This window comes from Pseudopipra pipra, chromosome Z (assembly GCF_036250125.1).
Source record: "Pseudopipra pipra isolate bDixPip1 chromosome Z, bDixPip1.hap1, whole genome shotgun sequence".
Lineage (NCBI taxonomy): Eukaryota > Metazoa > Chordata > Aves > Passeriformes > Pipridae > Pseudopipra > Pseudopipra pipra.
In genome coordinates this window covers 23,263,978-23,290,494 of record NC_087581.1, presented here as the reverse complement: position 1 = coordinate 23,290,494, position 26,517 = coordinate 23,263,978, and the positions used below count along the sequence as shown (strand labels likewise).

General features: G+C 35.4%; 1 protein-coding gene across 10 annotated transcripts in view; it reads left to right on the top strand.

Moving 5' to 3' along the window:
- Window positions 1-26,517, top strand: part of FCHO2 (FCH and mu domain containing endocytic adaptor 2) — an 82,623-nt gene that overhangs the window by 5,425 nt on the left and 50,681 nt on the right. For all 10 annotated transcript variants that reach the window (XM_064643051.1, XM_064643049.1, XM_064643048.1 and 7 more), the window contains exons 2-8: window positions 3,917-4,008; window positions 9,018-9,092; window positions 10,278-10,419; window positions 10,503-10,655; window positions 14,847-14,951; window positions 17,605-17,703; window positions 18,769-18,865. In XM_064643051.1, the coding sequence (XP_064499121.1) occupies window positions 3,917-4,008; window positions 9,018-9,092; window positions 10,278-10,419; window positions 10,503-10,655; window positions 14,847-14,951; window positions 17,605-17,703; window positions 18,769-18,865 (763 nt within the window). The remainder of the gene's footprint in view (window positions 1-3,916; window positions 4,009-9,017; window positions 9,093-10,277; window positions 10,420-10,502; window positions 10,656-14,846; window positions 14,952-17,604; window positions 17,704-18,768; window positions 18,866-26,517) is intronic.

Here is a 26,517-nt window from a genome sequence, read left to right as displayed (position 1 = left end):
AAGAGCAGGTAAAAACACCCAATGAAGAAGAAGTGTTTAGGCACACAATTTCCATGGACAGAATTCTGTGCAGTACGTGTGGGGAGGTGAACTGTTGAGGAAAAACAACCAAAACACAGTGTTTACGGCCTGTGTGTATGCAAGAGAATACATAGTTGGCTTTTGTAAATTGAACAACTTTTCATCTTAGCCACCACATATACAATATAAATGTTAAATACAAAATAACTCTAGTTGCTGCTCTTCACAAACATAACTACTGAGTGGAGAAACTGTGAATATGTTGTATAGCTTTTCCTAAAGCAGAAAAATATCTGCTCTCTGCACTGAGATACTGTACTTAATTTGGCTTAGGTACACGTCTCCAAACATGAGTAACATTGTCATCAGGTTAGTCATCAGAACTGTTGATCATGTAAAAGAGTTTTGAAGTCTAGATGTTTATGCTTTTAGGTAGAGCCTGATATTGGTCAGATAGGTTGTACTTCACATTATATGTGAAGCTATGTCTTTTAGTTGTGCCAGGCTTAAACCCCATGAGCCCTCAAATCTGGGTGCCTGCTCTCAGCTTGGTGTTTTGTTGAAACTTTAATGTATTTTGCACATAGACTCTTAAGCTCTGATAACTATTGATAACATATAAGGAATATGGCTTTCAAGGGACTTATTTTAATTAAGAACAGTATCTGTTCTGATTCTCTGTCATGCTTTCTACTATTTTATGTGAAGTCAGGAACAAGAGCAGGACTGATTAAAAAACCTAATTGAAGTGGAAAAATTACTTCCTTTGCAGTAACCTTCAGTTACAGTTTGGGAACAAGATAATGATGGCAATTGGTTGTTTTGGTTCGTTCCATTCTCTGAAGATTTGCACAGTTACATTTCTGACAGTTTATCAGAAGGGCTGCAGCCAGAGACTGGGTCATGGCTATGCTACCCTTCCTGCCTTTCTAAAGTGACAGGAAATTTATGGAGCTCCAGTGTAGAAAAGGCCCTAATGGGACCTTCTCAAAAAGTTGAGAAGTGGCCTATGTTCAATGCATTTTGACCGTGTTGGTTTAGAAAGAATAAACACTTTACAGGAAAGACCATTTCATAAAGGAGAATTTTATTAGTTTTTCCAGAAGAAATGCCTAATAATTACTTGTAAATGCTTATCTCTAAATTTCAGCACAGTAATAACTTTGGAGTAGTTTAATAAGAATTATATTCTGTATTCTAATTGAAAGCTTTGGTGAAGTCTTAATTATAGTGCAGTGGCATTCAGGGTTTATATTGATTAACTGCATAAAGTTAATAAGTTAGTGTACCAGTATTCAAAGTTATTGTGGGCTTCAAACTACAAGAAAAAGTGTTTAGATAGGAGCAAAAGGGGAGTGAAACTGTTTAAACTGGTACTTCAAAGAGTAAAACAACATTTAAAAAGAAATTACATTTTCTACTAGTTGGTGTTCTTATACTTTTATTTTTCAGTCTTGGAAAAGCCTTGCTCCGTAGATAGTCCTTTTAGAGTTTGCTCTATTTAATGTGTTCTGTTTATACTGCTTGTACTTTTTACAGACTGTAATTACACTCACACCAAACTGATTTGAATTTTGATGCACTTTTTCAGGTTACAACTTACTGCAATCTTAGGAACTGTGATTTTATAGGATTTTTTTCTCTTTGTTTGGTTTTGCTTTCCCCAGTGCTTGGAAGAAGTAAAGCAAATAATCCTGGCTAGTAATCTGAATCAAATTGCCTTCAGTTATCTGTTATTTGTAAATTTATATGTCTGTGTATGGTATCCTTTAAGGCAATTTGCAGCTTCACAGAAGTGGACTTAATACCATGGCTGCTGTGAAGTTCTTCTAGAGTGCTTCTACTTATTGAAATGGCAGATTCCTGCATGCCGCCTTCTCCTTGCTCCCGCCTCTTTGGCTGAGCAATGCAGCTTGTTCTTGTCCTTGCAGTGATCTGGATCAGTGCTCCTTGTTTTTATTTGCCAGCTTTATTTTTCAGCTGTATAATTTCCCTTATCAGGTTTGCCTTTGGCTGCACAAACAAATTTTTGCAGAACTGAACAGACAGAAATGTTTGGAAGGGTATATGACCAAATTCTCAGGCTCCTCTCCCTGACAATATAGAGCTGCCTTTGTGAAAAGTCCAGGATTTTAAGGATGTGAAAGTACTTAGATGCATCCGGAGGAGAGCAGCAAGGCTGGTAAGAGGGCTGGAAGGCATGTCCTGCGAGGAGCTACTATGGACTTTGGACTTGTGTAGTTTGGAAAAAAAAGGAGGCTGAGGGTGACCTCATTGCTTTCTACAGCTTCCTGAGCAGAGGAAGTGGGGAGAGACATGATCGTCTCTTCTCCCTGGAATCCAGTGATAGGGATGCATAGGAATGGTTGAAAACTGTGCCAGGGAAGATTCAGATTGGACATTAGGAAGCATTCCTTTACTCTGAGAGGGTAATCAAAAACTGGAACAGGGTTGCTAGAGAGGGTGGTCAATGCTTTGAGCCTGTCAGTCTTTAAAGGGGCATTTGGACTATGCCCCTAACAACATGATTTAACTTCGGGTCAGCTCCGAGGTGGTCAGCCAGTTGGGTGAGATGATGACTGTAGATCTCTTCCAGCTGAAATAATCTATTCCATTCCATCCTATCCCATCCTAGTCTTCTTTCCCTTCCACTCGGAACACACGTGCAGTTTTCATTACAGCATGCTTCTGTATCTTTTGTAGGAGCAGCATTATAGATCTGAACCTTCTGGAAGAGAGGAGGGGAATGGATAGTTTGACAGGAAAACTTTTATAGTAGCAGTGCTATTATGCCGTGTCTTGCGTCTCCTTCCTCTCATTTCTATTGTTGCATTCTCCTGTCAGGTGGAATTCACCATAGTGCCAGAGGTCATAATCTGACTGAGTTTATTAATCAGTGTTTAGGGCAGTGTCTCACTTTTATTACTGACATATGCCTTACTCGAGGGAAGATGTTTTAAAACTTAAGAACAGAAAAAGAAAAACTTTTTGTTAGAAGGAAGAGATTAGTGATTTTTTTTTTTATAAAAAGCAGAGAAAGATAAATGAAGTGTGATGTATTGGGGAAACAGGATATCTAGTGGTCTCTAAGTGTGAATTTCAGTTCATGGAAAATAATGGAAGATATAAAAGAATGAAGTGATAGTACAGTACTTAGTGAAAGAATACAAGATTGCTAGAAATCTACAAAAGAAATGGCTTTGAATATCATCATCGTGGCTGGGCTTCACGAACGAAGATTTGGGAAGGGCTCTACCCACGTTTGTTGCAAGCACGTTGGTGGCTAAAAAGGCCGATACGAGACAGGCACGTCCGATTGCAAAAGGCACAGCAGAAAGACTCCTTAGGTGGTATATTCTGCAAGACATGATTCTTTCTGCGTTGTCTTTTCTCCTCAAGAGTGATCCTGCGTGCTTTCTCAAAAGCATCAGCAGCGTTATAGATGGTGTGTCTCCAGACCTCCCAATTGGAAGCCAGAGTAAACCAGTTATGTTGATCAATATGGCCAAGGCTGAGATGTTGTTTCAGGGAGTCCTTGTATCTTTTCTTCGGGGCTCCTCTCGTGCGGCAGCCAGTGGCAAGTTCACCATAGAGAACGATCTTAGGGAGGTGGTGGTCCTTCATCCCTGTGATGTGCCCTGCCCAGTGCAGCTGTATTCTCAGCAACATGGCCTCAGTACTTGTGATATAGTCTACAAATATGTGATAGATGGGTAGTAGTAGCTGTGAGGTGATTTTAGTTTGGCTTACATTTATGGGATTAGTGGGAACTAACAGCAGTTTTTAAAAAGCTGAAGCGTTAGAAATAATTCACTTGATGAAACTTGAGCAGTTATTAAAATGCATAAGTTCAAACACATTGTGTTTCATAGTTCTACTTTCTATTTATCTTTAGGGAGAAAGGAACAATGGCTTTGATGTCCTCTATCATAACATGAAACATGGACATTTGTCCACAAAAGACTTAGCAGACTTTATAAGAGAAAGGTAAGTATTCATCCTTGGTAATCCCAGGTTTTTAATATAATGTTCGTGGTTTCTATTTATCATTGTGTTTTAACAGTAATGTGCAAAATATGTAAAAATCAATTATAATTTTAATATATCTCTTCTATCCTACAGGAATATCTATATTTATTCCATTCACTTAGAACTGAATAGAGACCAGTTAAGCACCAGTTCATAACAGCCTTCTGATTTTTCAGGTTTCATTAAAAAAACTAGAGTAAAAGTCTAGAAGTGTCACATTAGCTGTCCAGCAATTTATTTAAATTATTTGAAATTTTTCATCCTGTTTGGAAGAAAAAAGATAATTTAAAGTTGCAAAAATTATCAATTTTACAGAGGTTTTGATTAGAGGTGCAGAATTATAGCAACTGCTAGTATAATCTTTAAAAAATTATACTTTCAGATATTGAGAGAATAGGTTTGTTAAAGAAAAGAGAGTGATATGTAGGGACAGGAATATAGCATGCAGAAAATAACACAGGTTCTTCTCTGAAATGGAAGGAACAAGACTGAAATCTGAAAATGTGACAAGTTCCAAAACAGTGCTTTTTTTAGTTCTTTTTGAAAGAAGAGTGCTTCTGCTGTGCTGAACAAAAGAATTTCCTTTCTGAAGGAAATTGTATGTTTGCTTCAGGATTTTGTCTTCGTTCAGTTACGGACACTAGATAACACATGGAAAATACTCGCAAGGGACTGATTGAGGAGGGCACAGCCCAAGTAATCTTGTGTTTTAAGAAGCCCTGATTTCAGAGAATGCATTATGAAGCCACACAGGATTCCAGTGAAATCCTCTGTTGGATTGAGCAGACGGATATCACATTGTTCACAAGTAGTATGAAATACTTAACGCTTCACAAACTTGCACATAGTAAAACATTTTGGCCCAAGTTTCTGCTAATTAGTTCTTGTGGTTTGTCAAGAAGGGGACAATTTTTTTTCCTCATTTAAGCATGCATTCTGAAGAGTAATGACTATGTAGGAATACATTATCCTTCAGTGAGAAGTCAAGAAATGTTTTTTCCTATGCATGGATCAGGATGTGCCAAAAAGATATGCAGCCATCTTACAGCATTTTTTGTAAGATTTGTTAAAAAAATTCAGTTCACGTTAACTCACTGAGATTCGCTAGAATTTTAGTGCTACCCTGGAATTTATTTGATAAGACTTCAGTCTAGTTCCTTAAGAGCGACTCTCTGGGATTGGAAAACATCTGTCAGTGATGCAGACCATAAGCACTAAGTTTAGTCCTTTCCAATGACCTTCTCCCATCGGGATATTAAACCTCCATGGAGTATTCTTCAACCCTCTTTTACTGCCACATCTGAGTGTGCCAGGCTGCAATTAGAAAACAACAGTTGAGTAATGAATAGATACTTCTTTTCAAATGAGAGGATGAATCACAGATCAATCACAGCCTAAGCTACCAGTAGTTTGTGGCATACAGTTTAGTTTCAGAGAAATGGAGACACGTCAAAATTTGGTGTCCTCACTATACTAAAACCTTTTAGGAGACACATCTAGGCAGTGGAGCCCTTTGCTGCCATTGTGAAGTTATTGTGGGATGTCAGTCAACATCCTGGGAGATTAAAATGGTTGAGTAGGACACATTTTTTCACATGAGTCAAATTCTTGGTCTCAAAAAGAAATTTGATTGCACAGTATTTCAGCAGTATTTTACAATGGTCCAGTTGTCTTGTCCATGATCTATTTTGCATATTTGTTTATTGCAAAGAAATTGAGATGTTGCACACAATTATCTGCTCCCCTCCTTGTTTTGCAGATTACAGTCTAAATATTGTTTTACAGTACTGTTTTCTGCTAGAAATATGTTAAGTGGATGGGCAACATTTATTAGGAGTCGCTGAGATTTTATGCTCTGTTGTTTTTATGGTCTGACTTTTGTGTACCTGATTTTCTGAACCCTTCACTATGAAAACTAAACTTATATAAATTTGAACTTCACATCTGTCCTTCCATGCCTTTTGGCACACCAGCTTTTTTGCCTTTTTTTTTTTTTAATAAGTGGAGATATAAGAGAGTGAAAACTGAAAACTATTGAACAGGTAGAGATAGATCCAAGTTTTTGGTGATACTTTTAACAAGTTAGAGTACTTACATGTTCTTGGCACTGTGTTTGGATGTACAGGCTGCTTAGGGCACAAAGGAGACATGTCTATATGAAGCCCATCTCTGTTACTTGTACTGTTCAGAACATGTAACTAAACTACTGCTTAGTTGTGCGTAGCCTAATTAGGTAAGCATACTGTTTCCTTTTCTCCAGGATTAGTAATGAAAAAAAGGAAAAAATGTATAAGATATTGGATAACTTTTTTAAATTATAGTTAGCATAAGGATTTCTTTTTTAAGAATTTTCTCTCAAAATTTCTGTAAGACCATTCTGAGATTGTAAAGTTGTTCTCTCTGAGAAAAACAAAAGTGTTTGAAGTGTAATAATTTGTAATAATATTTCTATGCTGTATCTACTATTCCTAGTGGATATCCCTAGAAGGAGCAGAGATTTTCCTCTTTGTCTGTGTTCAGTGAGTCAATACCAATTCAATTTTCCCTTTTTCAGTTTCGCTCTTGAGTATTTGTTATTGGTCAAGTACTAAAAGAACTGAAAGGCAGTAGGATCTGTGGTTCAGGAGCATGTAATCCGAAAGAGTTTTCTGGCAGGCAGTCTGCTCAGTATTGGGGGGGACAGGTTATCAATCTGCTAAAAGAGAGATACCTTTTGTTAGAATCACAGAATAGTTTGAAGGGACCTTAAAGATCATCTAATTCCAACCCCTCTGCCGTGGGCAGGGACACCTTCCACTAGACCAGGTTGTTCATGTCCGATCCAACCTGGCCTTGAATATAAAGGCTATGCTTTCTTGATAAAGCATGTAGAAAATTTGGGGTTTTAAAGAAGTGAAAATAAGAAGGTTGGGCTGCCCACATAGGTGTTTTTCCTTTAAATACTGGGAAGATTTTGTAGGTGAGCTGTCTTGGTTTTGTGTGTATTTAGTATCTAAACTGTTTATATGTAAGAAACCACTCTGCTCATCTAGGAGCCAAATAGGAACAGGAATATGTTGGCTTTTCTCCAGTAGACTTTTTAATGTTTTTCTGTACCACTTGCCTGTAAGCATTGTAAAAAGAATCTTCTAGTTCAGATGAAATTGGCAATGCATATATTCCCATTTAACTTTTAAATGTTAAGCAAGTCTCAAGCAAAGACAGATGTTCAAATGGGTGAAAATTAATTTAATTTTTTTAATTTAAGGAGTTCATAGTGTGTTATCTGTACATCAGAGTGCTCTGGAAAGTCAGTTGATAGGACAAATGTAAATATATATTCCCAGCTGGTCCATAACAGCATCTTCTAGTTGCTGGTGTTTATAATGGATGTATGTTGATGTTGTGTGGTAAATGACAGAACTCCAGTTTTGTGAAGATTGCTCAGGTAAGTATGCTGTAAATTGGTCCAAGGAAGAGATGTGAATTTTGGTCAGAATTCTTGTATTTAAAAAATAAGGAGGATAAATAAGTCATTGTGGTAATTAAAAAAAAACAAACACTGCCCCTGCTTGGTGTGTATGTTCTTGCTGCTGTACAGTAAACAAGAATTCCAAACCTTGGAAATTTAAACTTAATCAAAGGTATGTTCGTATGTGGAAGTAGGATAAAGTTAATTGAAAGTTAATTGACCTTTTTTTTTTGTGGTGAATAACTTCACACTAGATGATATTTAAAATGTAATTTATTTATTCCATATTGCAATTTAATCCCCTTTTCCAAATTGATTTTCAACGAATAGGATAGTTATTTTGGAAGGTTTTAATACATACCTCTGTCTCAGGTGACTACTGCTGCTTTGTTACATATTTTCACAAAACAATTATTTTTGCTTGGAAAGCGTTGCTGTACAGGAGAGATAAAAACCTTTGTCTTAGATTATAGTCGTGCTGTAACTTGAGAGAGGGGTGAATTCTTCATTTCCCTTTTTTATTCTCCTTTCTCCCTGTGTAAAGGTATTATGCAGCAGGAAAGAACTTGCTTCAAGCTTTTCAAAAAAAGGCAATTACAATATTTACTGAAATACAGGATGCTTCTAAGTCTAAGTTGGTGCTACATAATTAATATTGGTTTAGGGTGGAAAATACTGTGTGTCTTCAATAATAGGAGGGTGAGGAAGGACTTGCACAGTCACTGCTGCAATAGGTTGCAATGTCAATTGCAATGTCAAATGTCAATTGCCCCAGCAGAGGCTCTAAGGAGGAAATCTGTGCTGACCCATGGATTTCGCATCTCTGCAAGATAGGTGAAATTATGTGTTCAAATGAAGGAAAATATAATAAAACTTTGTGTAGGGAAGAAATTTTCCAAAATAAATCTGAATGTACTGAGACAACCTTCTTTAAAAATAAGTATAAAAAGAAGAACACAAGACTTACCACTGCATAATATTTGGCTTCCAAACTCAGATATCACTATGCAAAGAATTTAAACAAAGGAATAAACAACCCCCCCATAAAAAGACTAGACAAGACCTCATTTTGTTTAATGTGATTGCTCAGTAAGCATTCAGTTTGTTTATTGTGATATTTTCATTACAAATATATTTTATTTTGTTGCTGTATAAGTCTCTCCTGCTTAGACAGTGCTAGACAGGTGATTGTTATGACACTTCATTCTGTCTGTTACTAAAAAATGTTAAAAGCAGTTGAGAACAGCAAACAGGGAGGAAGGAATGGTATTTTTCAAGTCTTCAGTTCCTATGTTTTACTTGTTCTGTTCCCTATAATGTTCTATCACAGGGTTCTTAGATTATTTTTTTAAATAGAGTAATGTAATTTTTCGTAAAGATTTTGAGGGGTCATTAAAATGGAGTAATTTTCAGCTAAAGTAAAAAGTCCTTTGTCTTGTACCTGTAGAATGCATATTCAACTCTCTTCAAATGTCTTCAAAATTTCAATTATGCTTTTGATGGTTTTCTTTGTCAGGGCTACAATAGAAGAGACATATTCAAGGTCAATGACAAAACTAGCCAAATCAGCAAGCAATTACACTCAACTTGGGTAAGTAAGTGTACATAAGAGAGAAATAAATATCTGCATACCTATTAAGAATCAAGTTTGATTCTGAATATTTTATTGTTGATGTTGAAGGTTAGCATAACTTTGCCACCTTTAAAAAGGATTGTTAGTTCTTCAGTAACAATGCAAAATATCATGCAGATACGATAAAAACTAAGACAGCACAGTTTTTTAAAACTATGAAAAAAAAAGATCAAAGCCCAAACATGGAGAAACTGTCTGTTCCCCTGTGCTTAAGGCACAGTTCTTTTCAGACGTATGACTTCTGTTATGTGTTCTCAAGCCTATGGAAATTATTTTGAAGAGAGAACTTATGGTCTGTAAATGTGGTAGTTAATTTATTTGTTTCTGTTTTTTCTGGTGTTGGAGTGCTATCTGTCCTCAGAGATGTTCAGAATGAGACTTTTCCATAGATTCATTCCATAGCTTAATGGAAGTTTTATACACAGAGTATAAAAAAAAAGGAATGATTAATGGATGCTTTTTCCTTTTTCATCAGAAAGATTAGACCAGTGCTTTAATGGGTATGGTTAGTATTAATTTTTTTTTAGCAGCATTAACCAGGAAATTGAGTTAGAAATGTATCTTTAGAATATCTAGAGAAGTCAGTTCAGCACAGAAATCTATCTGAGAATGATCCCACCTTCCTATGCCATACAGTTCAAGTCTGTTGATCAGTAAATTCCTTTTACTGATCAACAGACCATCTTTGGCAATATATTTTTCTGCATCTTATGCCTGCAGTGGTGTAAGACAACTACAAATTAACTGACCAATACATTTCTGATTTGTTCTCACTGTTCAAGTATATACACAAAAATACTTACTGCATGTTAGATTATTTTGAGCTGCTCTTGCACCATCTTGCCACTTGGTATTATTGTGTGCTGATAATAGAGAGGATTAAATTAACTTTGCTTTGTTTTACTAATAAGAGTCAATACGGGTAAAACAGAAGACATAAAAAATTAGTAGATAGGATGCCAAGTACATTTGGAACATATTTAATATGAATTTACAGCAGTTCTTGGGGGGTTTGTTTGTTTTTATTTTAGGAACTGAAGTGAAGTGTAAATTTCTTGATTACCCTTTGGCACTATTAAAAAAAAAAGCCTACTAAAAGAAAAAAATCCAGATGAACATTAAGTATTATTTTCCTCAATCTAGGACATTTGCACCAGTTTGGGATGTTTTCAAAACCTCAACAGAAAAACTAGCAAGCTGTCATTTGGATCTTGTGCGGAGATTACAAGAACTAATAAAAGAAGTTCACAAGTATGGAGATGAACAAATCAAAGCTTATAAAAAGGTTATTAATTTTCTCTTATGCATGTCCAATGACTTGTTAACATTAAAGTGATTTGCTTTTGACAACCGTGTGATATTTGGCAGACTAAAGAGGATGTTTCAGGAACTTTGGAAGCAGTGCAAAATATTCAAAGTATCACTCAGGCCTTGCAGAAGTCAAAGGAAAACTACAATACAAAGTGTGTGGAACAAGACCGCCTGAAAAAGGAAGGAGCAACACAGAGAGAAATTGATAAGGTAGCTCTGTCTTACTTTAACTGTGTTGTTAATCAGTAATGTGTTCACCTTGTGTTAATAAAATGCTTTGAAAGGGTTAAGTGTAATTAAAAGTAGTAGTTGCGACTTTTATAATGTGCATGGTATTTTGAATACCCAGTGATGTTTTGTTTATTCTTACTTCCTTCTCTGTTCTAATCACACTGCAGTTCTAATTCTTTATTTTGTACATACCTGCATTATATGGTAGTATTGTTTAATGGCTTTTACAGAAATCACGCATAATTTTTTTAGTATCTATTATGTTTTTGATTATATTTCCTCATATAGTTTTATGTGGCATATGGATATTTTTTCCCTAGACTTAATTTTTTCCTTCATAAGTTCTTCTGATACACTAGTTACTAGATTACCTAAAATAAAATGTCAATTTTGTTTGATTGACACAAATAGTCAGTGCCCCTGTTACTGAACTAAGGAGTAATTGTGTTGTCCCTTTTATGGGTTAAGGTAACTAATTACACGAATATTTGAAGTCTGTTCCATTGAGAAGAAAAACGTAATCAATACTTTCAGTGCTAATTTAAAAGGTTCCAATTTCATGGACTAGAAATTCAAGGATGAGTATCTTGATGTTGTATTTAGTACTGCCCTTGGGTTATGGCAGGATGTGATCCATTCAGAGAAGTACAAAATGTCTGAGGTTGGCAGAGACCTCTGGAAGTCATCCTGTCTATCCCCCGTGCTCAAGCAGGGCTACCTCAAGCCAGTTACCCAGGACCACATCTAAATGGCTTTTTAGTGTCTCCAAGGATGGAGATTCCACAGTCTCTCTGGGCAGCCTCTGCCAGGGCTCAGTCACCTTCACAGGAAAAAGGTGTTTCCTGAGGTTCAGAGGGAACTTCTTGTGTTTTCTGTTAGTACCCGTTGCCTCTGGTTCTGTCACTGTGCAACACTGCAAAGAGCCTGACTTTGTCCTCTGTGTTACGCTCCCTTCAGGTATTTATATGTATAGATAAGATTCTCCCTAAGGCTTCTCTTCTCCAGGCTGAACAGTTTCAGTGCTCTCAGCCTTTTCTCATGGGAAAGGTGCTTCAGTCCCTTGATTGCTTTTATTGCCCTTTAATGGACTCTCTGCAGTACCTCCATGTCTCTCTTGCAATGGACAACCCAGAACTAGACAGTACTGCAGGTGTGGCCTTGCCAGTGCTGAGTGGAGGGGAAGGATCACCTTCCTTGACCTGCTGACATCACTGTAACGTTTTCCTGTTTTCAGGAATCTAACTAGTAGAGGAAAGAGGTCACATTTCCTCATCTCTAACTAGAACTTCTCTTATTAAATCTTGATTTCTCTGCTGATTTCCACTTTCATTAACTGATCTGTGTAAGATTTTGTGCTTATGAAAATGATCTTTGTGCTTTTTTTTACTACTATCTTGATAAAATTGGTTATTGCCTTTTCACTGGTGACAAAAGTGATTCTGTTCACCATGTTCCAGTTGTTTCAGATTGATATAAATCTAGCCTTTTTTTTCCCCTAGCTTTTGTCTCAAACAACAGTTGATGTTGGATTCTAGACGTGAATCAGAAATATGTGTGCTGGCAGATGTTTTCCTGCCAGTATATTCAAAGTATAATTTTTCTGAATTCTTGTAAATACATTAAAACTTTTCAATAGGAAAAGCTGACTTGATGGAAAGCTTGTTTTTAAGATGTAGCATTGCCCTTATTAATTTGGAAACAAAAAAGTGTTCAGCCTGAGAGATGACTACATGAGAAGAGAGAAAGAGGAAGCACTGTAGGAGGAAGGTCATTTTTTACTGGTTTGTGCATCTTCCTAGATACAATTAGATCATAGTTGAATGCTCTGCAAGTACTTAAAAAATGTTTCCAGTGGGAGCAGGTAACCGGTACTGTCACATCTCTTCAGTCATGCATCTATGCAAATTTACACTTGTAATTTCATAAACAGGGTGACTAAAGATTGTATTCATTTATTTTTTCTTTGGTAGAAAATAGATTTATTACATTAAGCACAACATGAAAACTATTTTCTATCAAAACCACAGAATAACTGCTTTATAAGAAAACAAGGGATCTATACCAGTATACAAAGCCAAATGTTTGGAGAGATACTTTATTGAAGAATCTGAGGAGGTATCTGCAGCTGAAAGTTAATACTAAGTTGTGTAATGATTTCCTGTTGTTCTCTGACATGTGAACTTCTCTATATATAGTGACTTAACAAAAAATTCTTGACTGATCCTTTTCTTTCACTTACTGTAAATTTGCTAAACACGGTTCTAGCAATTGCTGCACCTGAGAATAGTCACATCCTGTTTTCAGGAGACATTAGTTGCTAATCAGTGTTCATGTGTTTTGTCATTTTGTCTGTCCTGCTGAGTAGTTAGTTTTTTAAATGCTTTTCAGCATTAATACTTGGATTCTGCTCATCGTTAAACATGATAGGAGATGGAGAATGTTTTTGTTTTGTCAAAATCCCTTGTACATGGGGTTCAGTTACATAATGCTTTACCAGAAAACCCTTCTTTTTAAGTCTTTTAACTTAGCATTTCCTTCCTTTTCAATGGTTATATTTGGAATGATCTTACTGCAAAGCAGTCTGAATCAGTTTTAAAAACAAGATTTCATGAAGCACCTTTTACTTTTATCACAGTAAATGGCATATGGGAAACAGGATAGGATTGTGTGCTTCTTCATGATTCCCCTGTGCGAATGTATAAGAGTGAGAATCATGAAGTAAAATTCAGGATAATTAACTGATGGGTTTGATACAACCTGTCATGCTCCATTTTAATGCCATGTTCTTCTTTCATGAACTATTTTCAGCCCCTGTTATGCTGAGTGTACATGACTACATAACTTAAGATCTGCTTAAGCTTTCTTTGTAACTGGAAAAGTGAAACTGTAGCTTTGTTTCCTATTCCTTTGAAGTCTTGGTTATGTTTCTGCAGATGAACAAGTGCTAATGCTATATTGTTACTCATGATTTTCTGTTATTTTTCTCTTGGAAATTGCAGAATCATTCTCTCTATTGCCAGAGGGCATATTTCTATTAATTCATTTGAATGTTAGAGATAATGATCAGCTTTACAACTCATTGCAAGTAAAAAATAGTTTCTGTTTTTACTGTGAGACAGATGAAATTAATTGGAAAGGGGAAGAGGGCTACTCAGAACTGGAACAAATGGTGAATATACAGCTGTCTTTATTGATGTCATTAACAATTTAGGAGTTCTTTTGATTTACAACTGATCGGAAATTTCAATGAGATAAAGTAGGCACATTTAACAAAAAAGCTTAGGGGGAAAAATGATGTTCAAAATTATTTTTATTTTCATTGGCATTTAACTTGGAAATAGAATATCAAAGGTTTGAAAGACTTCATCTCATTCATCATGCTGTAGACTTTGAAATAACTTTTTCTCTACCACAATCAGTCACTTCATTCAGTTTTGTTCTCCATGTAATACTGAGATTCTCCTGTTTTGTTTTGTCTTTTATTTAACTCCCAGAAAGATGATTTTGGTTTATTAGCCACAAATAATGAAAAAACAATTATAAATCTCGCAAGGACTATTATAAATAACACTAACCTGCATAAATCTGATTATCAGTGTGTTCTGCATTAGCTTCACTTTCAAGTGTTTGTTAATCCATTGATAACGCCTCTTAATCTGTTGATGTAACGCTTTTACTTTTCAATTTCTTCCTTTTTTTCTAAGAGAATTGCACCATCTTGGGTTTTTTTACCATTGACTCTTTCAGAATTGCACATATAACTTGTTGTTCTGTATTCTAACCTAGCTTTTTTTCCTGTTTTGCTGTTGCAAATATAAATTTGTTGTAAATGTTTGACAGAGCTAATGAGTTATTGTCAGCAATAAGAATTTGATTTCCAAATAAGTGTATTATAAATTTTTCACTGCTAGTAAGTGGAAGGGATTTAAATGACATAACAGGGTTTTTAGATTTTTTTTTTTATGTGGTTTATGGCAGTTCTAAATAGAAATCTCTAATAGCTTGAATATGAGTTATTTGGTGATAAAATTTTTTTATGACACTTCCCTGTTTTGATATGTCCCTGGATAATTTTTAGGGATCATCCTAGGCTGTCTTTTAATAATGACTGTAAAAACCTTGTCTCAGACCATATGTGTGACATTTGACACTTTTTGTACTGATCTACAGGCAGCAGTTAAAACAAAAAAAGCTACAGATACCTATAAACTATATGTGGAGAAGTACGCTGTGTTTAAAGCTGATTTTGAAGTGAAAATGACAGAAACAGCACAGGTAGGTGTTATATTAATTGAGTTACCTTTGAAATAGACTAATGTGTATAGACTTTCATTTCTGAAGCCATCTGAAATCAAAGTTTTTGAAAAAGTGGTTAATTTGGAAATAGTTTTGTTTGAAAGGCAGACACTGACTATGGTGGTTGTGATAGCACTCTCCTTGAATGACACAGTTGAGCACTAGCTCAAGAAAAACTTTTTGAAGAAATTTTAGGAAGAAAGCAAAAGGAACTTCTGGACGTATTGTAGATGCATTGTGATTTTGTGGGAAATCCTCTGAATTGCTGGGCACCCAGAAATCATTCATAGAAGTTTTAATATTGAGATACATTGTGGCTTTTCCATGAGCAGTTTAGTTACAGCTTGTTAAGGTGTCTTCCCAGGGTTTACCTGAGATTTTGGAAAGCCCTTACATCTGTTAAAGTTTCTGGAATACAGACTGAGTCTTAAAAATTCCCAGAGGATATCAAGTTCTCTGTATCATTGCATGTGCCATTCCTTGCTACATTTTAAACCAAACTTGTCTAAATGTGCTTAGTTCCTTAATTGTAGCAATCCTTTTACTTAAGGATTAAATTTTCACTTAATGTTATATTGGACATTTGTAAACTTTCCACATCTGTCCATATTGGAAATGAAAATTGGCATTCTGCAAGTTTTGATTTCAATCTTGATTTTCAAGTTAGAGTTATTGCTGCGATAAATATGGAAAGGTTTATTGTGATTGAAGAAGTAGGAAAACACAATTCATTGTTGTTTAGAAATTGGATTTGACAGAAATTCCTCATGTGGAGGGACGTTTTTGAGTACATCTATAGTATTGTTATGCACTTGCTATGCAGTTCCTAAGAAAACACGTCTTATTTGCCAGATCTTCCACTTTGCTGGAGGGGTTTTTAAAATCATGTAGCTCAGGCAATTACTGGAAAGGATCAAATAGTTGAAAATGCTGTATTCTTTGAAAGTCCTCTACCTTTTTTAGAACTGGGTAGAGTTGAATATTGATAATTTTGCTGTTGAGCAGCCTGCATATGAATAAATGTCAAGAATAAGTAAGAATGCATTTTAAGAAACACTGTAAATTTGCAGGAAAACATACATGTTTATAAAAAAAGATGTAGTGCTTGAGTAAATGGTGTATACTGAGTTGGACAGCTAAAGATTCTGATGATGATTTTTCATTTGTATTGTAGCTTAAAGCACTAAGCAGCATCATGTATTTGTTGGGTTATTAACATTACAGATCCGTTTCAGTACATCTTTTTAAAATTGATCTTTCGAAAGGGAAAGTAAACAATTTGGCTACTGATTATACCTGTGATAAGAATTATGGGATTGTATTATAATACCTAGCTTTATTCAAGATGGCTACACTTCAGAGACTTTAAATCTGAATTATAAAACAATAAAAAAGAAGGAAGAAAACAACTGGGGGGATGCTTTCCACTAACAGAAAAATATGTGTCTGTATGGACAACTGTTTTCATGTGCTTTAAGGAGAAGAGTTTAAAGAACACATTGTATACATGTCTTGACACCCCTGTGACTGAGAGCAGATGTTAGAGACAGACCAGAGATAGTTTACATAATAAGGCAATCAGTACAAGAGTAACATCATAGCATAGGCTACAGAGGATAATCATATCCTCTGTATTTAAGAGGAAGGCTGCTGGAGAAAAATGAAATAATTTTAGTCTGCCCGATTGATGGCTAGAGAGGTATGTAAGTATGGCAGAAGATTGAGGGTTAGAAGTTACAGATATTTGTCTTGTCTGGACAGAGTTGTATTTGTGAATCGGAGTAGCTGGAGGTGTGAAATGGGGAGAGATGATCTTTAGGGAACCCTGTGCAAATTGGAGAGAGGATTAAGTGGTGCTCCAAAGTTTGGACACACTTGAAAGGGAAGTTACAGAAATAGGCAGAGAACTAGGAAAGAGCAGAAGTAAACAAAGATTTCCAGACAATTATGGTTGACCGTTGGGGAGGATGAGGACATTTTTAGTTCTGATTTTTGGCCAGGAAGGAGCCACTGAGAAATTTGGAAGTGATTTTAAAATGGCTGTCAGCTGGAAGCCTGAGTAAAATGGAACAAATTGCAAAAATTATATGTGATGAGTTTAAAATTCAAACAAACTAATCATATTTAAAGAAGGAAAGGATGTATACTTAACTAGAAAATGAGAAAGCGTGCGTATATTTCTGAGGAGGAGGAGAAGGTACTAAAAAGGAAGTGCAAAACATATCCAGAAATAAGACTCGTCAGTAATGGAGAAAAGAGGGGTTATTTGAACACCCCCTAAACGTGTTTTCTTTTGGTAGAAATGGATCAGATTTTTTTGAAAATAAAGATTAGGTGAAAGTTCAAAGAGTAAGTAAAAAAACCCCAGTAATGGTTCTAAAAGGATATGTTGCTTTTTAAAATGCATTATTTCATAACTCTAAATTCTGCACCTTACTTAAGTATTCTTAAATAATTATTCTTAAGTATTTACAATATTCTTAAATGTTGTAATTGCCATGGTAAAGATTTGGAAGGGAAAAAAAGTTATTTGTTTGGGGTTTTTTCCATTTAGTGTATTTAATTATTAAAATAAAAAGTTTAGTCTTTAAAAAAATTTTTGTTATGACTAATTGCTCATATTGATTTGCAGAAATTTCAAGACATTGAAGAAACACACCTTCTTCGTATGAAAGAGATTATAGAATCATTGTCAAATACTATAAAAGAAATTCATATACAAATAGGAGAGGTAACTTTTATACTATTTTTTGTTTGTTTGGATTATGCTATATATTTTTCTTAACTATGAAATGCAATATTTCTTACTGTGTTTGTGGCAATTACATTTTTCAAATTATGGAAATTCAAATAAGCTCAAATTTCCATGGCTTCCTGTTGAATTTGTAAGTTCAGTGTCACAAAATTTACAGGATAAGTCTGAATATTGTCTTAATGGAAAACAAGATATTATGACAATTTGAAGAAATGTTAGTGTATTTCTAATTGATGCTCCCTAGATATTGAATTAGCACTCATTTCACACATAATCAGGATACTACTTCTTTGATTAAAACTAGAAATTAGATCACTTGGAAAAGTTTCCAAATTTTTTTGTACACCTGGATTTTTATGAGCAAAAGATCTTTAGTAACAAAACCTTATATAGTATCTTCTTTTGTTTGGATATAAGTTGGTTTGGTTAATAATCGTTATAAGCAGTTCTATTTTTTTAGATTTTTTTTGAAGTGTCTTTTTATTTCCATACACTTAGAGTCACTATTTTCTTCAGTACTGAGGTTTTCTGCTAGTGAACAGTCGTCACAAGGGTCATGCTATGTATTTCTAAAGCATAAAGCATGTACACATACTGCTTTGTTGGAAAAACCTATCAACGACATGTTGTTGTTTCTTTGTCAGACCGAAAACATTACAACAGTAATGCTTTTACTTAAGCAGGTGGGAGCTGTGATAATTAGTAGTAACAGTTCACACCCTTAACTGGTGCTGGCTTAAGAAACTGCTTGTCTTCCTGACATTGCAGTGCAACATGTTGCTGACAAATTCAGAAAACTATATATATACAAGTTTTTTAGATGGAAGAAATAGAAGCAAAAACTAGACCTGACATTCCATTTTTAATCTGTGTTGTATCCACACTTACTAATACTAAAGCAAAGTAGGGATTTCCTTGTTAAAATATCTGTTGATGTCTCTTAAGTCCTGTAATATATTTTGGAGGAAAGTATTTTGAACCTTAACTACAGAGAAAACTAATTTTTAAAATTAATTGCATTCTTTTTTTTTTCTTTTGAAGGTGCACGAAGAGTTTATTAATAACATGACAAATACTACAGTTGAGAGTTTAATACAGAAATTTGCTGAGTCAAAAGGAACTGGGAAGGAAAGACCTGGTAAGAGATTAAAACTAACAGAATAGGAAAAGTTAGCTTTAAAACTGGAAATTTCCACTCTCCATAAAAGGTCAAACCCTTGTTTTTTAATGTGCAATATTTTTAATGTATTTGCAGTTTCAAGTTCTTAGTATTCATTACCTTTGATATTAAATGATTCATAGAAATTGATAACAGAATTTATTATGTGCACGTGGTATTTGTGTTCATAAAGCTTGGTAATTTGTAGATTTATACTACTAAACTATACTGTTTCTTGGTACTCAGTGAAATTTGTCAAGCAACTGTAGTTCCTTGTACAAACTATGTGTTGTCTCCTAAGTGTTTCTGCATAAATTACATTTCAAATCTTTATTTATTAGAAATTTATTAATATATTTGGAGGAGATGTCTATACAGCTGCTTACTGATCTGTTGAAACAGTTGTATTAGTTTGGTTAGTTTACAAAATTAACATTTTAATAGATATATAGTATATTTTTATAAAATATATATTTTAATATACAGTAATGCATATTGTTTCTTTACTAAGCAGCAAATTGAATACTACTTTCTGAAGGTAATGCTGGTTGGATATGGTGTATAAGACTTCCCTGGACTGGCATCATAAAGCAGGCTCACAGTACTGCATATCTAGTGTTGCTTTTAATATTTGCTGTGTAACAGTCACTAGGTGTGTGAATACAGGAATTAGTACCTCTTAGCTGTTTTCTTCAGCACTGGGAGTCCTTACTAACATCTCTGTCTTCTAGTGTAGGCGCAGAAAGATTTTTTTTTTTCAGAGCAAGAATGTACATACTAACGTAGATCATGAAAAATTATAGTAAATTGTTAAATATGATTAGTAGGTATCTTGCAATGTGTCTGTGAGGTGTTTTTAACGTAGTATGGTTTCATATTCCTTCTGTGTTCCACTAATGGTCGTATTAGGCTGCAGTAAGATTGTATGTGGAATGATTTCTGAAAGCTTCCTGTGTATTTTGCAATTTTTCAGTAAAGATTAAGAAAGAAAATGTATGAATGTCAGAGTTTTAAGTTCAGTTGTTTTGAAATCAGGACAAAGACACATGAAAATTCAGTGTTCAGACCTCTTTGATTAGCTGTTGCTGACATGTCATGGGATGGCTAGGGATCTCCATCTAGTATTCAGGATTCTGACTGCCAGGGTTACAAAGACCCTTGCTAATGTATTCTAGAGCGTGGTGCACTTCAAGTCATCCACGTTATTTTTGTGGCTTTTGCTAGACAAAATAGTAATTGTAAGAAAAGTAACACTTCACTTTTTAATTTTATGGAGAAGTTATATACATTTTGTACTTATTTGCTGCTTTATAGTGTTCTTCAAATCCTATTTGTATTCTCTGTAAAAACTTCATCAAATGTATTCTAAGGAATAAGAAAAGTATTCTAAGGAAGGATAACACATTTAGTGTGCAAATATATGCACCTTGAATTTTCTTTTACAGCATTAAATTATTGTATTGATATCAATTTTGTAAAGCAGTCATGGTGCAGAGGGAAGGCACAGTTAAATTCAGCAGCAAAGGAAGACAAATTCATAAGAAGTGTCAGAGACTAGAAACATGGACTAGTAGTGATGTTAATTATAGTTTCTACTTCTGCTATATTTATTTTATTAACTTAGAATCATAGAACTTTGACAGTTACAACGACGTTGAAGGTAGAGTGAGGTATCAGCCTTCTAAGGATCAAATGAAAACATCCACTGTGTTAAGGACTGCTTTTTCTTGATTAAAACCTCACTTTTTTCTATTTGAGAACTTTTCATGGTAGAAAGATATTTTAAGTCATAGGGCAGATGTTGGAAGTCTGTGGGATGTATTTTTTTAAATAGGCTGGAGAAGGAGATGACTCCTCAGATAAATCTAAATATTCAGTGTAAAAAATTATACTAACTTAGCATGCAAAACAAATGCAGCAAAAATGTCTTATAGATGCCACTGTTACTTATGATTCCAGTCCTAAATCTGTTTGAAGGCGACACTATAAATTTCCCTGGTCTTCTCTCATCCATGTTATTTGTAGGCTACTATGGTAAGTTAGATGGTGGGTATTTTCAAACAAAATAAACTAAAGAGGTAATGTATAGAGTATTTTAGTTTATTTCAGCATATTCTAGATATGGTTATAGTTCTTCATAGTTCACTTGGTTTTATTTATATCTGTAAAAATAAGAATGAATCTGAAATGAAGTACTGAGCAGGACTGTTATTATGTAGACTACAAACCATTCACAGTAAAGTTTATTGCTTATCTGAAATATCTGTACAGTGATGTCCTTGTACCAGACTATATGGGCTCCCTCTGGTGGCTAACTTCCATCATCTAGAATCATAATACACAGGGACATCTAGAGTTTTAAGTTTTTCTCTTACAAATAAAATTTCTTTCAAGCAGTCATGCTTTGTGAGCATTTTTTAATTCACTCAGGAACTTCTTTACAATAGCTCTTTTTGAACTGCTACCTAAATAACTTATCTAGTCAGCTTTATAATGTACTTCTTATGAATTTTTTTTAATTCTTTTTTTTTCAATCAGTTTAGAATTTACTGGTTTTAGTAACACAGTATTTAAGTTGTATTTCTTATTTGTTTTCTGACTTCCATTCAGTGTAAAACGAAAAACCAAAACAGAACAACAAAACCCAAACCACATACATAGAGCTGCAAATCTTTAATTTTAGCTGAAAAAAAAGTCAATATAAAACATTGAAAAACAGGAAGAGAGCTGCAGGACCAGTAAGGCTTCAGATCAGAATTTACTGTGTTTTGTGAACTATCTCCAGCATGCAGAGGAACCAGGACAAGCTCAAGAATCAGGCCCATGTGATCCTCATGAGGTTTAACAAGACCAAGTGCATGGTGCTCCACCTGAGTCGGACAACCCCTGGTATCAATACAGAGTGAGCAGATCAAGAGCAGCCCTGCCGAGAAGGACTTGGGGCTGCTGGTGGATGAGAGGCTGGACATGACCCAGCAATGAGTACTCACAGCCCAGAAAGCCAGTTGTATCCTGGGCTGCATCAAAAGCAGTGTAGGCAGCAGGTCTAGGAAAGTCATTCTGTCCTAGAGTAGATGTCTCTACTCATTTTGAGCAGGGTGGACTAGAAGATCTCTAAATCCTTTCCAACCCAGGTTATTCTATGACTATGCTGTGTTCCTGCTGTTAGGTCTAATAGCAGGTTTGATACCATCAATTGTAAGATGCTTTTGTCACTCACATGGTCGTGCATTGTTCATCAAAACTTGTTGCCACTTCTGCCAAACAGTTTTCTGTTTGTGATAGCCTGGAAGTCTGTTGCTTCATATTCCTCAGAAAATTCATTTAATGCATGGCAGAAAATGCCTGCTCTGCTTCTCTTCCACCCAATTTATATGTTAAATAAGTCAATAATGGAGATGATACCAGAATAATCCTATTCCAGATTAATGACATATCAATGAGCTCTAGCTCTATATACTTAATCCTATAATAATCTATTTAAAAATTGGTTTGTTCTAGTGTGGAAAGTTGATGCCACAAGGCATAGAGACTGGTATGAAATTCAAGCTCATGTTTTTCTTAGATTTTATGTCTGAAATTGTCAAGATAATGTCAAATGTCTCTTAAGAGATTAGTCAATGCCTATAAAGCTATAGTTGATCATGAATATTTTTTTAATTTTAGTTACTGAATTACTATGTCCTCTTCTTATGTATGGAGAGCTAAATGTGTGTGTTTGTTCTTTATTAGTTTTTGCCCACTACACAGTTGACTCAGAAGGCTCCATCCAGCCTGGCCTTGAACACTTTCAGGGACAAGGCATCCAAAACTTTTCTGGGCAACCCATTCCAATGTCTCAGCACCCTCACAGTAAAGAATTTCATTCTAATATCTAATCTAAACCTACTCTCTTTCAGCTTAAGGCCATTACCCCCTTCCTGTCACTACATGTGCCTGTGGAAAGTCCCTGTCCAGCTTTCTTGCAGGCCCCTTTTAGGTACTGACAGGCTGCTCTAAGGTGTCTCTGGAGCTTTCTCTTCTTCAAGATGAACAACCCCAAGTCTCTCAGCCTTTCCTCATAGGACAGGTTCTCCAGACCTCTGATCAACTTAGTGGCCCTCCTCTGGACTCATTTCAATGGGCTATCATCTTTCTTGTGCTGAGAACCCCAGATCTGGATGCAGTACTCCAGGTGGGGTTTCATGAGAGCAGAGTAGAGGGGGAGAATCTTCTTCAACCTGCTGGCCTTGCTTTTTGTGATGCAACCAAGGATACAGTTCGCCTTCTGTGAGTGCACATTGTTGGGTCATGTTGACCCAACAAACCCTCTGAAATCTTTCTCCCCCAAGGCTGCTCGCAATCCATTTCTCTGCCCAGCCTGTATTTGTGCTTGGGATTACCCTGCCCCAGGACCTTGCACTTGGCCTTGTTGAACTTTACGTGGTTTGCACAGGCCCATCTCTCCAGCCTGTCCAGTTCCCTCTACATGGCATTCCTACCCTCCAGCGTGTCGACCTCACCATACAGCTTGGTGTCATCAGCAACTTGCTGAGGGTGCTCCCACTGACTGCCACTGACACATGTTAAACAATGTCTGTCCCAATACTGTCCCCACACACTTTTGGGAGCTCTGCCTGTTAGCAGAATCATGAAACATTAAGCTTCAATTTAGTAAACATTTAAAAATCAAATTTTACTGAGACTTTAATTCAACTGATTTTTGATTCATTGAACTCAGCTGAATCATTGATTATTTGATTAGAATAACATTTTATGTGGCTGTCTGTTGGCAGTGATGAGGGGTTAGTGCAAAGATTCATGTAAATTTATGACATGCGTTTAAGTTTTGTAATTGCTTATGTGAGCATTTTAGTCCTGAATGTGCATGAAAGGTATTGCTTATGTGTTTTTTCCAAAGCAAATGCAAGTGTCAAAATGAGCTGCACCACAATTGGAAGGTAGTGCCAATAGTGTTAATGCACAGTTGTGCTCACTCCATGTTAATATTCCTGTTTAGTTAGTGTGTTGTGTTAAACTACATGTTTTCTGTCTAATGAAGAAGTATACCAGGTGAATAAGATAAAGCGGGGGGGAAAAGAGGGTTAATAATAACTGTATTACTCCTAAAAAATTTTAGAAATAAGTTAATCCTTTCCCAGAGCTCGAATGGCAAAACAGGAGCAGGGAGTATTGAAGCTTGCTTTGATTAAAGCTTTTTTTGTGCTTGAATAATGAACTCCGCTTTGAAAGAAAGACTTGGAACAGTGCTAGGTGTGGCATTTATTATTTCCATGGGTTTGTTTCATAACATAGTAGTTTATAGCACTTATAAAAATACTTTTCTAAGACACTAAACAGCAACAAATACATGGAAATAAACACTGAAAATCATTAATAATGACTTTTGAACACCTCTGCAGGATGTCTTTGAGCTTCTTTTCCACAAGGAAGTGTAACAAAGCAAGTATTTATTTTATGTTGTTATAAATTATTTTCTCTATATTTTCTGTAAATATTGTGAATATTTTAGTGCTGCTGACACTTGTGATTAGACGCCAAATAGCCTGAAGTGCTAGCACAATTTCTCAAAGCCTGTGTCCACACCTAATTCTACACAGAAGGCTGACTGAGGAATGAACTTAGTTTATCAACACTGATAGTATCTAAGGGATTCAGGACAGTAGTCTTTGTAAAGGAAGGCAGAGCATTGATGTATCTCAGAAGTTAATGGAAGAAATTAGATGTGGGTATCTTTGAGAATTTTTATGAGAAGCTGGGTTTAAGGTAGATAAAAGAGTCTTTAAGGGTCCTGTGCTGTAGAGTCCCTTCATAACCAACAAACCTGCTAAAACTTCTGTGGACTTTAGGAAGCCTCATCTGCCAGAATAGGTTTTTAATAATCACATATATCTAAGTTGCAGACTTGTTTTAGGTTGCAATTTATTGATTTTTAAATGGTGGTGGTGGTCTGGACAGCTATAAATGTACAAGTTTTATTGAAAAGTCTCTTAATGCAAGTGGAAGGCTAGTAGCATTGATAAAAATATCTTAGACAACTTCTCTAGATACAACAGAGCAAAAGCTGGCCTTTCATATCACTGATGTTTCAGTGATCTGAAACACTCGTAAGATTAAATACTTTTGGATCCACTTGAATTTTTTTGCTACAAACAAACAAATCAGTTGCAGCCTGACACTAATAGTTTTATGAGACTGGAGGAGCAAACCAATGTCCATTTCAGTAACTTAAGTAGGAAGTATATATTAATTAGGTGGTAGTCATCAGAAAATGTGGTAGTATGCAGGATAGATTCTACTGTGATAAAAAACTATTGAGGAGTTTTAAAACACCTGAAAATAGAAATAACATACTGAGATGCTAGTGAAGTAAATAAGGCCTGTACTTCAGTTACATAAAGTAATATAACATTGTATGCAATTAATATTTAGGGAGCGGTTTGCAATTATTAACTTATTTATTATTAACTTATTTATTTTTCTTTTAAGATAGGAAATGTTCTTTTTTTTACCAAATGAAAAAAGATTTTTCTATCTGAAAAATTCTGGATACTATAAAATACACTAGCCTGTTTTTGCTCTTTAGGGTCACATTAAACATATTAAGGTCTAACAACTTCATGAGTTAAAGTTCAGAACTTCAGTAAGAAAACGTACCCCCTTAGTTTACGGGGAGAATGTGTGACTGTTACAAAAGACATGCTTCTCTGAAGTGGTCTTTAAAGATGTAGGCTATAACTTTACATATTTACAATGTCTAGTGTTCCAAAATCTTAGCTGAAAAGTACTTGAATATGTCTGTGCATTTCTTTCATCACTGCGTACTTGCATGGTCTGCCTTCAGCAGCTGAATCATGCACCATGCAGTCAGGCAGGGCCATTTGTTACAGATACTTGTATTTCTAGACTAGAATTATGCAATTCTGCTCTTCTGAGTATTTTTTCCAAACACTCCCTATAATTTTCAAAAGATTTTGCTACTTTTAACTCAATTTGATGGAAAAGTAGAAGTTTCAAAGAAATTGTAATAATGAGGAGTTTGCTAGAGAGAAAAAGGACCCAAACTAGTAATATCATATTAGGGAAAGCCAGTTAAGTGTTGTAAGCTACTCGTTTAGAGAGCCAGCCGACAGCTTAGTGTGTGTTTGTATGTATTGTGTGTGTTGACCAACCACTTAGTTTGTGAATAGTTAAAACCAGCCATATCTCACATCTGTTTTTTATGCAGTCAGAAAGGAAATATGAAGTTGAAGAAAAAGAAAGAATAGAAGAGGATAAGGAAAGAGACTGGAAGTGTAACAGTCTGTAGATTGGTGTTTGCAGTCTAGTTGGACATCTAACTTGAACCGTTGCATTTGGTACATGTTTCCTGTCTCTTGAAAAATCTTATGTTATCAGAGCAATAAAAAATACTTTGTAACTGATGTTTGCCACCTTTTTATTTTAGAGAAAAAAAGTCTGATCTCTCCTCACTGTTGAAAAACATCTTGATAGTAATTATTTTAAGGCTACTCAGATTATGATCCTTTCCGGCTTTGTTTTTGCTCCGTAAGCCACATAGAAATACTGTCCCTTGAGTACAGTGTACTTGCTGTATTCACAGCACCATTGTACCCAGAGTACGAGAAAAG